The following is a 15681-nucleotide window of genomic DNA, read 5'->3' on the forward strand; positions in this document are numbered from 1 at the left end:
TAGAGTGAAGGCTGTAAACTTTGCTGTTTTGCGTTAGCTTTAACTGGTAGCCACTGTTGTCTAAATTCAGGATCGCTTGGAAATCCATGAAAACTTAAAAGCTCATTATATTAGGAAGACAACAATGTTCATAGTATCGCTTTATTTGCGTCTGAAATACGACTTTGTCTTTTCTAGCTGTCATGGTAACTCAAAGCAAAACAAGAAAGCCCCGTTTGCTCATGCGGATCCGTTTGCTCATGCGGATGTGACGTCAGTGCCGTAAGTGCAAAGAGCCCATTGTTAAGAACTGTGAGCTGCGCTGAAGTAAATAAAGAAGAGACATCCAAACACATGACGAGAGTGGAACTCCTTCCTAAAGTTGAAGATATCACAGATTTCAAAAGAAAATAAAAACGGGAGATTGTCAATATTATAGGAAATAGCACCATCCTTCATGTTTGGCCTGCAATGGTTCCATTTCCAAATATAAAACTTTCTCCATGTTGAAAAGTGACATCAACTCACATTTTTTTATTCTGACAGGGGTTAAGAATGAACTGACTGTTAATGTTACTGGAGTGCATGTAAACGGCTGAATGCATTGCTACTCACTAAGGGTCCTAAAGGGCCTCTGATGGGGTATCAAGGAAAAGAACCCAGGCTTCAGGGCGTTTGTGATGATGACGTCAAACAGCTGCTCAAAGTCCTTCCTGTGACATCAAGACAAAAAACAAGTTTTGCTGAAATACACTGACTACAGGAACAGCAAAAAACTGAAGTCTCACTTGCCTTTGTTCCTAAAGAAAAGCATGCAGAACTAGACAGCATTGTCAAGGGACTGTTGAAAAAGTATTGAAGCAGAGCAGATTTCTTACTGCGAATCATGGGGAAAAAAAACATTTCCACACGAGACGCTCCTGAATGGAGGCATTTCCTAAAGCTTTTTGTGAGTAAGAAGGTATCTAGACCTTCAACCTGAAATTTATTAGACATAGACCTTTGAAGGGTTAAGAGCTGTGGTTGCCTATATAGAATATACTTGATCCCCCAGGGGATTTTGCTTATTAGTTGACAAGATAATAAGCAAACATAACTCCATCCAGCATTGTCTACCCAAGTCTGAGAAGACAATGCTCAGACTGTAGCCATTATTTCTGCCTGTAATGGCTACAAAGTCAAAGTTGCCTCAGGCGACTTTGGCCCTTTCAGTATGCAGTGTCAGTGTTCTTAACAGTCCAGTTTATTGTCAATGTGGAGTCTCAGACATTTATAATTCTCCACAATATCCACACTGACTCCCTGGATGGTAAGAAGGGTCACCTACTTCCTGGTCCTCCTCCTCAGATTTTGTGACAAAAACAGCTCCTTGGTTTTTGTCACATTGACAAAGACCAAAGAACCACCACGGATGGTGCTGATTGCACTAGAGAAGTCAAAAAACATCTTTCTTACAGGTGGTCCACATCTGGTCCAGGTGAGTTTATACATGCTTGAGCAGGAAGATGGTGGTGTCCTCAACTACAAGTTAGGGCTGGTAGGCAAATTGTAAGGGGTCCAAAAGCGGTTGGACCAGGAGCCAAAACAACTCCAGGACAAGTCTGTCCAGGGTCTCCATGATGTGGGAGATCAGTGCCACAGACCTGTTGTCCTTGGAAACACAGGGAAGCTGCGTCTTTTGCACTAAAACAATGCAGGATGTTTTCCACATCACAGGGACCTCTGTAGGCTCATGTTGTCCAGCTCATTTGGAGTTGGACAGCTCCTTTAGAGCGCAGGTTTTGGGCATCCTTGGCGTACATCATCAAGGCCTGCAGCCTTGGAGTCTCACTAGTTGTCTTCTAACATCTTTGGGAGGAAATCAAAGGTGGGTCAAATCCCCCCCCAATCTTGGAAATGTGTAGATTTGTCCACTCCCACCTCCCCCCAAAGAAATCACTAAAGAAACCTTAGTATTTAAACAATATCAATATGAAAAGGCAAAAGAAACAAACAAAATAAATCCAGCATTCATATAAGAAAAAATAAGGATGAATTTTTAGGTCCCTTGCCATTATTAGAACAAAGGTTTAGTTCAATGTGTAGGAGGAGCAACAGCAGCACTTCGGAATTACACAGGCTCTGTCAGAGCCGTCTGAAGTGAGGAGTTAACTGTGGCTCTGCAGCATAAACAAAAACAAACACCAGTAAGTAAATACTTGAGATTTCTTGTTCAAGTTCACAATGAACCACACTTCTATTCATCAGATAGCTGTGTTCACTTTATTGCTAATTTTCAGGTTCAACTTCTTCTTTAGAACAGTGCTGCCTACACAAAAGAACTCTCTCATTGCCCCGGTGGCAATGAGACAAATACATAATATTAATAATATACACATGCATAATATTAAACAGAAAGAAAGTGACAGGATTCTACGCAGCCCTCCAGGGGACATGGGAATTTTTTTTTCTTTTGCATTCCCTCACAATAATCTACTGATCAGTTCATGTGGCAATTGAATTGAACACTGTATGCCCTTATGGTGGCCACCGTGCTTTCTGCTTTAATACAAGGTTATGTTGAGGGTTTTCCATGTTAATATATCCTTGTGAAATATCTGAGGTTTTATATCTTTTTTTTAGTATAGAAAGGCACAACAAACTTATGATATAAACAAACATTCCGTAAGTACGAAATAAATAAAAATACATCTAAACCATTTGGATTATTTCTGAGTTATTATTACGTCATCTGACAGTTTTGATTGTGTCTGTGTGTATCAAGAAGCAGGTGATTGGGGTGGTCAGTCCTCGCAAAGTTTGGAGCATGACAATCAAAATGGAATAAATCGATAATTGTAACAGAACAAAGAGGTTTGGAGTTGATTGATACATGGACAGATGAGATTCCCCGAGTTAACCCAGTGCTGCCCTCTACCACCATTAGTTTGCTGTGTTTTATAATAATAAAACATGTAAAAACACGACAGAAGTTGTTATGCACTCAGTGAGCTCATCAATGTCCTTCATATTCTGCTCACAAAGAGCCTGCCAGCCAGTGGCCTCAAAACATCCTTGTCGTGTGTCAGTGACCTCCTTTGACCACCTCCTCACTTGTCCTCATGGTTGCCTGCCGGTTTCATTGCAATCAACTGATCTCTGGTGTAAATGATGCGGCCAAGTTGTTGTGGCCAAGTATCTCTACAGTGAAGAAAAAGATTATGACTCAAAACACGTGAAGGAGTAACTGCAGCAGGCTGCATACACGTTGGCACATGCACACTACAGTATCAGAAACACATGAAGCAGCATGTTCAAGTCAAGTCCTTGAATCGGCCCAAGTAGGGTCATCCACACGGTGGCAAAGTGAGACTCGCACTCGGGTGTCTAGAACAAAGATAGGCAATTTCAATCCTTGTGGGATTCTTGCATTAGAGATGTGTCCAGTCACTAACAACCATCAATTTAGCAGTGGTGTTAGACCCCTCTTTAGATTGGAGGTGGTTATTTCTCCAGTTCATTAAAATGTGGTGAAATGTTAAAGAACCAAGCAAATTTTCAATATTAAAGATAATAAATGCTACTTTTGGCACACTGTTTACACCAACAGTACAAGAAATATTATTAAAAAAATTTTTCCTTTTGCATTAAAAACAATTTCTATAAAATCAAAGTTTCTTTGAAGAAAATGTTTAATTCCCTTTTGTGCAAGTCTGATGTTTTTTTCTTTGAAAAACAGAAATACAATTATTTTGTAGATAAATCAAATCTGAATAAGTTTCCTACTGTCAATTTTGTAGAGAAAAGTTATTTTGTATCACACAGTGAAGTAACTTTTAAATATTTACATATGTACAACATACACATCTGCAAATAAGCAAAATTTCTGCAAATAATTGGGAATTATGTTCCATAGAAAAATTCACAAATACAGTACTGTGAAAAGGCAACATAAATATTCAGCATGCAACTGAAAATCCACATGTGCTTCTCATGATTTTTATGACTTCAAAGTCTCAGTATTATGTGATTTTCTTCCTTAGTTTTTACTTTAGTTTTATTAAAACAAATCCCTGCAATGGACTGGCAACCTGTCCAGGATGACCCTGCCTCTCGCCCATTGACAGCTAGAGATAAGCACCAGCACACCTGGCGACCCCATGGGAGGATGGATACCCATGCTCTTTTTTGTTGTCCAATATCACAAAGATTCAAGTCTCCTGTTCCAGGACGTTCGGTGCAGTAGTAACAGCGACACCAGACTTTACCACTGACACTGGACCTCCATGGGCCTGGTCAGATTGGTGATGTCAGTATAGCTCCTGTTAGCATCTGAAAGAGTGTTCAGCTCTGCCTGTCTCAGCACAGCATTTATTTTTAGCTTGTTAAGGTAACGATGACCTGTTAGAGCCTTCGTTGGTTCTGCTGGTATAAATAAGTGTTCTAGAGAAATGTCCAGGGTCCAGATTAGGTCCTTCGGAAGTTGTGTCCAAATCCGAGGCCATGGTCTTGAGCCGGAAAAGGGTAGAGTGCCTTCTCCGGGTCAGGAGGGTCGTCCTGCCTCAAGTGGAGGAAATTAAGTATCTGGGGATCTTGTTCACGAATGAGGGAAGAAGGGAGCGGGAGATCGACAGGCGGATTGGGGCAGCGTCTGCCGTAAAGCGGGCGTTGTACCGGTCCGTCGTGGTGAAGAGAGAGCTGAGTCAAAAAGCGAAGCTCTTGATTTACCGGTCGATCTACGTTCCCACCCTCATCTATGGTCATGAGCTTTGGGTCATGACCAAAAGAACGAGATCACGGGTACAAGCGGCCGAAATGGGTTTCCTCCGCAGGGTAGCTGGGCTCTCCCTTAGAGATAGGGTGAGAAGCTCGGTCATCCGGGAGGGACTCAGAGTAGAGCCGCTGCTCCTCCACGTCGAGAGGAGCCAGTTGAGGAGCAGCGGCTCCTCAACTGGCATCTGGTAAGATTGCCTCCTGGACGCCTCCCTGGTGAGGTGTTCCGGGCACGTCCCACCGGGAGGAGGTCCCGGGGAAGACCCAAGACACGCTGGAGGGATTATGTCTCTCGGCTGGCCTGGGAATGCCTTGGGGGGAATGCCTCCGGAGGAACCCCAAGGTTCCCCCGGAGGAAGTTCACACTTTTTTCACGTTTTTGAGTGAAACTAATAATAATAATAATAATAATAATAATATTATATATATATATATATATATAAAATTCCCTTCTCACCCTCCGCGGGTGGACTGTTTCATCCTCTGAGCTCGGGTCCTCTACCAGAGGCCTGGGAGCTTGAGGGTTCCCCCAGTATCTTGGCTGTGCTAGAACTGCACATTTCTGGACTGAGATGTCTGATGTTGTTCCTGGGATCTGTTTGAGCCACTGCTCCAGTTTGGGGGTGACTGCCCCGAGGGCCCCGATGACCACAGGCACCACTGTGGTCTTTACCTTCCAGGTCTTTTCCAGTTCCTCTCTGAGGCCCTGGTATTTCTCCAGTTTCTACTGCTCCTTTTTCCTGATGTTGTAATCACTTGGTATTGCTACATCCACCACAACGGCTTTCCTCTGTTCTTTATCCACCACCACAATGTCGGGTTGGTTCGCCATTACCATCTTGTCTGTCTGGATCTGGAAGTCCCACAGGATCTTAGCTCGGTCATTCTCCACCACTTTTGGGGGTATATATACATATATATATATATATGTTATATATTATAATTATAATAAATAAGATGGATGGATGGATGGATGGATAGATATAGTGCTATATGAATTAAAAACAGGGCAATACCGTTCCCCCTGTGGTAAAGGGGGAACAGTATGTGATGCCCGTATTTCACCCATCAAATACCGTTTCCCCTGTTTTAAAGTTTGGGAACGGTATCTGATGGCCATAAATCTCCCATCAGATACTGTTCCCCCTGTTTTACAGTGGGGGAACCCCATCTGATGGCCATATTTCGCCCATCAGATACCGTTTCCCCACTGTAAAACAAGGGGAACAGTATCTGATGGATAATATCGAGCATTAAAATACATTGCCCTGTTTTTATTTCATAAAAATATATATCTATATATAACTAAACATATATATACATTTATAATAATTATAATATATATGAGATATATGTATTTATAATATATATGTGACATATATGTATTTATCATCACTATTATTTATTATTATTACTATTATTATTATTGTTGTTATTGTTATTATTGTTGTTATTGTTATTATTATTAGTTTCCCGCTAAAACGTGAAGAAAGTGACAACTTTGCCGAAACATATTGTTTGAGCTTTCACGGTGTCCGTAGTTCCCTACGCGCGTGCTTTCTCAGTGCTCAGCACGAGCACACGCGTATTTTGCCGCGTGGGCGGGGCGGAGCGGCAAGAAGACGCAGGGGGAACCGTATCTAATGGGGATTGACGCGGATTGATGTAACACCGGCTCTGCGTCCAGCCGGCCCAGCACTCGATATACAAGTGCGCGGTGGCTCAAAACATTATGGTATACCCATTTACGTGCTGCTTTCACAATAAAAGCGCACATCCGGTCCATGTTCGAGCTACTCAAAATAGGTTTCCAGCCGCTGCATTTGCCAACAGAAAATAATATATGCTGAGAAACTAAACTAATATATATATATATATATATATATATATATATATATATATATATATATATATATATCAGAAAGTTGCAACGAGATCTGATGTATAATTTCAAAATAAAAGCCTATCAAAAAAGTCCTTTGTATCTTTTCCCCCTAAGTTGCCATGCTTATTGCTGATAAACTCTGTTTCCAATGATTGCTACCACTTATGAGTGACAGAGGAAGACCTCTTGAACACAACCAGTAAATGTCAACCAGATGTGATGCATAATTCCAACAAGAAAAACCTATTGATGAAAAATCACTTTTACTTTTTCCCATTAATTTGCCATACTCATTGTTAAAAATAACTTTGGTTCCAGTGACTTCTCTCAGTTCTGGATGACAGAGGGAGACCTCTAGAAGACAACCAGAAAATATCAAACACATATGATATATAATTTCAAAACTAAAGCCTTTTAAAATAAGACGTTTTTACTTTTACATTAAAAAAATAAGTTGAAAATGTAGTCAAGCGCTGCCTCACTCGTCATTTCGGGTTTAACTATCTGTCTATCATTATATATACTACTTATACAGGTCCTTCTAAAAAAATTAGCATATTGTGATAAAGTTCATTATTTTCCATAATATAATGATAAAAATTAAACTGTCATATATTTTAGATTCATTGCACACCAACTGAAATATTTCAGGTCTTTTATTGTTTTAATACTGATGATTTTGGCATACAGCTCATGAAAACCCAAAATCCCTGTCTCAAACAATTAGCATATTTCATCTGACCAATAAAAGAAATGTGTTTTAATACCAAAAAAGTCAACCTTCAAATAATTATGTTCAGTTATGCACTCAATACTTGGTCAGGAATCCTTTTGCAGCCTTCAATGCGGCATTGAGGCCATCAGCCTGTGGCTCTGCTGAGGTGTCATGGAGCCCAGGATGCTTCGATGGCCTTAAGCTCATCCAGAGTTTTGGGTCTTGCGTCTCTCAACTTTCTCTTCACAATATCCCACAGATTCTCTATGGGGTTCAGGTCAGGAGAGTTGGCAGGCCAATTGAGCACAGCAATACCATGGTCAGTGGTTTTGGCACTGTGAGCAGGTGCCAGGTTGTGCTGAAAAATGAAATCTTCATCTCTGTAAAGCTTTTCAGCAGCTCCAAAACCTCCTGATAGCTGCTGCATTGACCTGCCCTTGATAAAACACAGTGGACCAACACCAGCAGCTGACATGGTTCCCCAGACCATCACTGACTGTGGGTACTTGACACTGGACTTCTGGCCTTCTGGCATTTCCTTCTCTCCAGTCTTCCTCCAGATTCTGGCACTTTGATTTCCGAATGACATGCAAAATTTGCTTTCATCCGAAAAAAGTACTTTGGACCACTGAGCAACAGTCCAGTGCTGCTTCTCTGTAGCCCAGGTCAGGCACTTCTGCTGCTGTTTCTGGTTCAAAAGTGGCTTGACCTTTGACCTGGGGAATGCAGCACCAATAGCCCATTTCCTGCACACGCCTGTGCATGGTGGCTCTGGATGTTTCTACTCCAGACTCAGTCCACTGCTTCCCCCAAGGTCTGGAATCAGCCCTTCTCCACCATCAATTCCTCAGGGTCCGGTCACCTCTTCTCATTGTGCAGCGTTTTCTGCCACACTTTTTTCTTCCCACTGAGGTGCCTTGATACATACAACACTCTGGGAACAGCCTATTGGTTCAGAAATGTCTTTCTGTGTCTTACCCTCTTGCTTGACGGTGTCAATGATGGCCTTCTGGACAGCAGTCAGGTCAGCAGTCTGACCCATGATTGCGGTTTTGAGTAATGAACCAGGCTGGGAGTTTTTAAAAGCCTCAGGAATCTTTTGCAGGTGTTTAGAGTTACTTTGTTCATTCAGATGATGAGGTTAACGGCTCGTTCAGAGAACCTTTTCATGATATGCTCATTTTTTGAGACAGGGATTTTGGGTTTTCATGAGCTGTATGCCAAAATCATCAGTATTAAAACAATAAAAGACCTGACGTGTAACCCACAAGAAGAGTTACTTTAAATACCTTCTAATAGTAGATGGCAATACAAACACTACAAAAATAAAAGTAAGTTGGGCCTGATCAGGAGATTCTAAATTCGAGGGAGCCTAGGTGTGAACAACAGAGGAGAGCACACAATGTATATAAAAAGGTAGAATTTAATTTTAAAAAATAGAATTTAATATAAATAACATTTGTGGATCCACATTGTACAAATAAACAAAAATTGCATGCTTTTAAAAGAAAAATTAAATAAAAAAAATAACCCAGTCTTTTATGTGTCTGTCAAATGTTCTTTCAAAGTTTGTTTAGTCTTTCCAATATGTCTGTAAAATATTTTTTTATGTTTCACGGCTGGTGACCAGTCGGGTCACTGTCTACCAGTTCACTTGGTCCTCTGGGCTGCGGCTCGCCATCCAAGTTCTTATAAGGTTGATCTTGATGTCTCTGGCACAATGTTTCAAAAGTGCACCATAAGAAAAAAAACCTGACCTGGAAGAAGGTCAAAGTAAAGCATCTTAAAACTCAGGATGCTAATATCAACAAAGCAATTCAACAATTCAAATTTCAATCTAAAAGTGCCAAAGTACATCTATAACATTAAATCTACATTCAAAATGTGGATTAGAAACCCGCATTAGCTCTGACCTACAGAGAACAGAAAGTTCCTAAGTAATAAGAACACATCACAGCACCATCACATTAACGTTGAAATATTAAAACGTACTAATAGAAAAAGAAGTAAATTTACATGGAAAAAATACAACATACACAATAATAATGATATAAAATTTATAATACAATTTTATTTTTTATTCAATTTGAACAGTTATTGGGTATTTTAGCCAATTTTTAGTGAATTTACTGGGCCAACGGCTGAGCGCGTGCGATTACTCACCGATGCTTCAATGCTATATAACTACCAGGGATTTTTCCTGACGTCAGCTGTTAGAAGCTTTTGGAGATCTAATAAAAAAAAACAGATTCACTATTTTGAATTATGAATTCTGAGATACTAATTTAACATTGTCTTACCAATTTCCAGGATTCTTTGTAGAATTTAACAGAATCTTACAGGAGATTCACGGAACAACCGTCAGCTCTCAGCTCTCACGGCAGTTAGACGCAATCTGAGCTAAATCTCAGCGCTGCAGTTAAAGGGGCGGGACAATCAACCTGATTGGCTGATGTGAAATCAGACGGTGCCAGTTATTGGTTGTTTAAAATGTCACTAAAAGCTCATTAAAGGAATATTTCACAGGTTTAAAAGATTTTTAGCACTTTTTTTTTTATCAATATTTAAGAACATATTTACAAACATTCTTTTTTTAAAAACTGAAATACTTTTTAATCTCGCTGTGGAATGAGATATTAAATCAACATCTATTCATTTTACTTGTGTTTTTAACACTGGGTTACACATTTTTCAGTTGGTGTGCAATGAATCTAAAATATATGACAGTTTAATTTTTATAATTACATTATGGAAAATAATTAACTTTATCACAATATGCTAATTTTTTTAGACGGACCTGTATACAAACAGGATTCCAAAAAAGTTGGGACATTAAACTGTGAATAATTGTGAATAAAAACTGAAAGCAATGATGTGGAGATGGCAAATGTCGATATTTTATCCGTAATAGAACATAGATGGCAGATTAAAAGTTTAATCTGAGTAAATGTAACATTTTAAAGGAAAAATATGTTGATTAAAATTTCACAGTGTCTATAAATCCCCAAAAAGTTGGGACAAGTAGCAATAAGTGGCTGGAAAAAGAAAATTGAACATATAACAAAGAGCTGGAAGACCAATTAACACTAATTAGGTCAATTGACAACATGATTGGGTATAAAAAGCTTCTTAGAGTGTCAATGTCTCTATGAAGCTGAGATGGTAAGAGGATCACCAATTCCACCATTGTTGCGCAGAAAGATAGTGCAGCAATACCAGAATGGTGGAACCCAGCGTAAAATAGCAAAGACTTTTAAGTTATCATCATCAACCGAGCAGAACATCATCAACAGATTCAGAGAATCTGGAACAATCGCTGTGCGTAAGGGTCAAGGCCGTAAAACTCTACTGATGCTCGTGATCTCCGGGCCCTTAAACGTCACTGCACCTCAAACAGGAACGTCACTGTCGAGGAAATAACAGCCTGGGCTCAGGAATACTTCCAGAAAGCATCCTCAGTGAACACAATCCATCTGCCGCTGCAGCTGAAACTCTACAGTACAAAGAGGAAGCCATTTCTAAGCTCCACCAGCTCAGCCGTTTGCACTGGACCAGGAGTCATTTAAAATGGAAAGAGGCAAAATGGACGACTGTTCTGTGGTCAGATGAGTCACGATTTGAAGTTCCTTATTGACCCCTGGGACGCCATGTCATCCGGACCAGAGAGGACAAGGAAAACCCAAGTTGTTATCAACGCTCCATTCAGAAGCTGCATCACTGATGGTCTGGGGTTGCGTGAGAGCTGGTGTCCTGGGCAGCTTGCATGTCTGGAAAGGACCATTAATGCAGAGAACTATGTTCAGGTTCTAGAACAATATGCTCCCATCTAGACGTCATCGTCTCTTTCAGGGAAGACCCTGCATGTTTCAACAAGATGATGCCAGACCACATTCTGCAGCAATCACAGCATCATGGCTACGTAGGAGAAGGATCCGGGTGCTGAAATGTCCAGCCTGCAGTCCAGATCTTTCACCTATAGAGAACATTTGGCGCATCACAAAGAGGAAGGTGCCACAAAGAAGGCCAAAGACGATTGAACAGTTAGAGGGCTGTATTAGACATGAATGGAGAGCATTCCTATTTCTAAACCTGAGAATCTGGTCTCCTCTGTCCCCAGACGTCTGTTGAGTGATGTAAGAAGGGGAGACGCCACACAGTGGTAAAAATGGCCTTGTTCCAACTTTTTTGGGATTTGTAGACACTGAAATTTTGAATCAACATATTCTTATCTTAAAATGATATATTCTCTCAGTTTAAACTTTTAATCTGTGATTTGTGTTCTATTGTGAATAAAATATTAGATGTTGGCACCTCTACATCATTGCGTTCAGTTTTTATTCACAATTTGTTTAGTGTCGCAACTTTATATAATATATATATATATAGCGATAGATAGATTATAGAAAAATTTGTATATAAATAAGATGATTGAGTTAAACCCGAAATGACGAGTGAGGCAGCTCTTGACTACATTTTCTACTTACTTTTGAATATAAAAATAAAAACGCAGAGTTTCTCAGCAATGGGCACGGCAACTTAGGGGGAACAGATACAAATGACTTTTTTTTTTTTTGAACTTTGAAATTTTTAATAATTTTTTTCAGCAGAGCAAAGTACAACCATACTTCAGTGGTACATAATACAAATGTTGGCAATATGATGTTTTCCATACAATAAACATCTTGGAATAACAATTTACAGCTACAGCATGTTTATAGACTCATCACTGTACACCACATGTGTCAAACTCAAGGCCCGCGGGCCACATGTGGCCCGCCATGTCATTTTATGTGGATCCCCAGCGTTTTATAGGACCATGATTGACTTAAAATAGGTTTTCAGCACGAATTGACTACAAACTACATCTCCCATAATGCATTCCGATTGTTACCAGCCAATATTACGGCTTCTCGCCACTAGAGAGCAGCAAAGTCACCTCAAGCTGCTTATTGATTTTCCCAGCGACAAGCTAACATCAAAATGTCCAAGAAAAGAAACATCGATTTACAAGACTGTAAATGAAGATGTGTGTGAGTTGGTGTCAGGGCGGCAGCTAGAACTTTTTTTGTTATCCGTTATCTTGACCAACAACATAAAAAAAATCGTTCATGTACTATTTTTATCCGTGAAATTACAACCATATGAACATCGGCTATTAAGTCGCATTTTATGCGGTTTAGTTGATATTCACCGTGAATCCAGATCCCATCACAAATTAAGCAGGTAAATGTATCTACATTTTTCTCCGTAGTGACAAAAACCTCTGACTGAGGCCTCAATAACTTTTAATAAAATAAATTAAGCGACTTCACTTAGCATCACTTCACCCGCTGGGGTCTGAACACATTTCCTCCTCTGCAGAAAAATCTGCGCTAATTCATCAGTCAGTTGGATCTGTCTGATCCAAACAGATCAACTGAACTCTGAGTGTTTTGCCCTGTGCGCGGTCTGGTTTGCGCTTTTACTAGGATTTTTTGTTGTTGTTTTGCGTGTTTTTGCTTCTCCGAAACGGACAGATGTTCCGTCTGCAGCTCCTCCAGAGCGCCGCTCTCCTGGGTAATGTGCACAGAGAAGGCTCCATTTGTTAAATCTTCTGGATGAGTTACTTCCAGTGGTTTTTAATTCTTCGCAGCCGCGTCCGCAGTGGTTGAGCAGCGGACTGCGCATGTTACGTCTAACTAACTTCTGCGTCGTCATTTATTTCCTCAAGATAAACTCCCGGCTCCTCAAACGGATTAACACAACGTTGCATTCTCTTTAGTTTTATCTAGTCTGTAATGGAGACTTGAATTTAACGCGCCATTTCAACCAAAGGTTTTGAATGCGCTTCCTAACCAGACGCTCCAAAGCGCTATTTAACAATTTGAGGTGTTTAATCTATTTTTAACATTGTATTTTCATATGTTTATGCTAGGGCTGCCCAAGTCTAGTTTTCCAGAGCTACCATCTGCAACTTTAGACACGTTCTTTCTCCATCACACCTGGATCATTGACTCATTATAAGCCTCTACAGAACTGAGTTGCTGCTGATGAGGGAAGTCGACCTTTTGTCTGGGGTGTTTTAACAGGGATGCATGTAAAAGTTGCAGTCTGGAGAACTGGACCTGGGCACTCCTGATTTGTACCGTCAATGTGGCCCGTTGAGGGAGGCCAATATGCTGAAGTGGCCCTCGGTGAAATTGAGTTTGACACCCCTGCTGTACACCATTTAAATAAGAATGGACTCTGGAAGAGAAAATCAAACGACATAAGGCAAAAGACAAATCCATTAGGTTTAACTAAATCAACAGGGCCTTTGCAGGTCCCCAGCGCAGGTCATACTTGGATTTTTGAAGTCTGAGTGAGTAGGTTATCTTTTCCATTGTATGCAATTCCTTTACTTTTTGAACCCATAAGTCGTAAGAAGGCGGCTCCAATTGCATCTACCTAATTGTAATGCATTTCAAGGCTGCTGTAAAAAGAACATTTAACAAATACATTTTGGCCCACCCTTGCAAACCATCAGGAATAATACCGAGTAAGGCAACAGTAACATCCCTTGGAATGACCCCAGAAAAGATACGGTTTATAGCTCTATACACCTCATCCCAAAGGTTTTTGAGTTTGTGGCAGGACCAAAAAAACGTGTGTGTGGTTGGGAATCCTTGAACCACAATTTCTCCAACACAAGCTCGGGACCTTAGGATCCATTTTAGCAACTACATCAGGGGTCCTGAAACATCTGCTAATAATTTTCCATTTAAATTCCCTCCATGTATTTGAGTTAGTAACTCGGTGAGCCTCAGAGCAGATATCCTCCCATGTTTTGTCGGAAATTATTTTGGGCATCTCTGCCTCCCATCTTTGTTTTGTCCAGGAGGGTTTGTTATTGTTCATCGACAAAAATACCCTATATAATTTGGCTATCAATTTTTTGTCCTCTCCCCCTTTCTGGAAATGGACTATAAGATTTTCTATTGGTGTGGGATTTAGTACTCTTTCCCAGTCTTTGTATGCAAACAAAAAAGAGCGCAACTGTAAATATCTAAAGAAATCACTTTTCTGGAGAAGGAATTTCCTACGTAATTCTTCAAACGATAAGAGGTTGTTTCTGTCGATCAATTGATGAAGAAATGTGAGCCTCTTTTCAGTCCACTTAGCAACATTTTTGTCCAAGGAATTAGGTGTAAAGGATTTAATATGTCCTATACTTACAAAGGACTTTTTTGATAGGCTTTTATTTTGAAATTATACATCAAATCTTGTTGCAACTTTCTGATATATATATATATATATATATATATATGTGTATAAGAGAGAGAGAGATATTAGTGTTGTGTCTTTACTCCAACATAGTATATTTAAAAGAAGGATTCAACTCGAAGGTAACATGAACGTGACTTCTTTACTGAACCTCACCTTAGTCTCAACATTACACATATAAATACACTGGCGGATAACCTCTAGGTAACTCAGTAGCTAGGGGAGTGGTTCCGCTGAAGCAAATAGATCCGTAAATAGATATATACTACACTCCTCCCCTTTTAAATTAATGCTATGTAACTAAAATAACACATAACATTGCCAATGCATTAAATATAATTTCTCATTCAGTTGACAATTATTGAAACTTCCTATTTTTTTTTTGTCCAAAAGTCCCATAAGAGAAACTCATAAATCCAATCTTTTCGGGGGTGTCCTGAGTCGTTCAGGGTTACGCCTGGGAACCTGTGGAGTGCTCTCGGTGGGGGGGGGGGCACTTCCTCTGGAACTGTAGGTGTTACTGTACTGAGTTCAGAGTTGGTCTCAGGATCAGGTGGACGTGCTGGTTGCTCCGGTGTCTTTGGTTGAGCATTCAACAGCTGATCCACTTGACGTCTCCAGGTATGCTCTCCAGTGTCTACCTCGTACATCAGGGGGCCGCTCCTAGTGGTTATCTTCCCAGGTGTCCACTTTTCCCCTTGGTAGTCCCGTGCCAGGACCTGCTGTCCCACATCGAAGCTCTTTGGCGGTTCACCCAAAAAGCTGCTGAACTGTTGGTTCTGCACTTCTCTCCTCAGGTTTGGCTTTAGAAGGTCAATGCGAGATCTGAGCTGTCTGTTCATAAACAGCATTGCAGTTGTCTGACCTTTTGATACCCCATACTAGGCTAAGGGCCTCCCTGTCCATCTGTGCATAATTGCGTTCGGCACTTGACAGGGACCTTGAAGCGAATGCAATTGGGCGTTCAAGTCCATTATCCATCGTGTGCGACAGGACTGCGCCGATGCTGTACAGGGACGCGTCACATGCTAGACGGATGGGTCTGGATGGATCATAGTGGGCAAGTAGCTCATCAGATGTTATTAGTCTCTTTGGTTCTGTGAATGCT

The 15681-nt window shown here is 40.6% G+C and overlaps 1 protein-coding gene across 1 annotated transcript in view; it reads right to left on the bottom strand.

Annotated features, from left to right (window-relative positions):
- Positions 1-15681, bottom strand: part of nt5dc1 (5'-nucleotidase domain containing 1) — a 125078-nt gene that overhangs the window by 34103 nt on the left and 75294 nt on the right. The window contains exon 8 of the mRNA XM_008398592.3: positions 595-692. Coding sequence (XP_008396814.1) covers positions 595-692 — 98 coding nt within the window. The remainder of the gene's footprint in view (positions 1-594; positions 693-15681) is intronic.

Source organism: Poecilia reticulata, chromosome 21, assembly GCF_904066995.2.
Source record: "Poecilia reticulata chromosome 21, P_reticulata-male-v2, whole genome shotgun sequence".
Classification (NCBI taxonomy): Eukaryota; Metazoa; Chordata; class Actinopteri; order Cyprinodontiformes; family Poeciliidae; genus Poecilia; species Poecilia reticulata.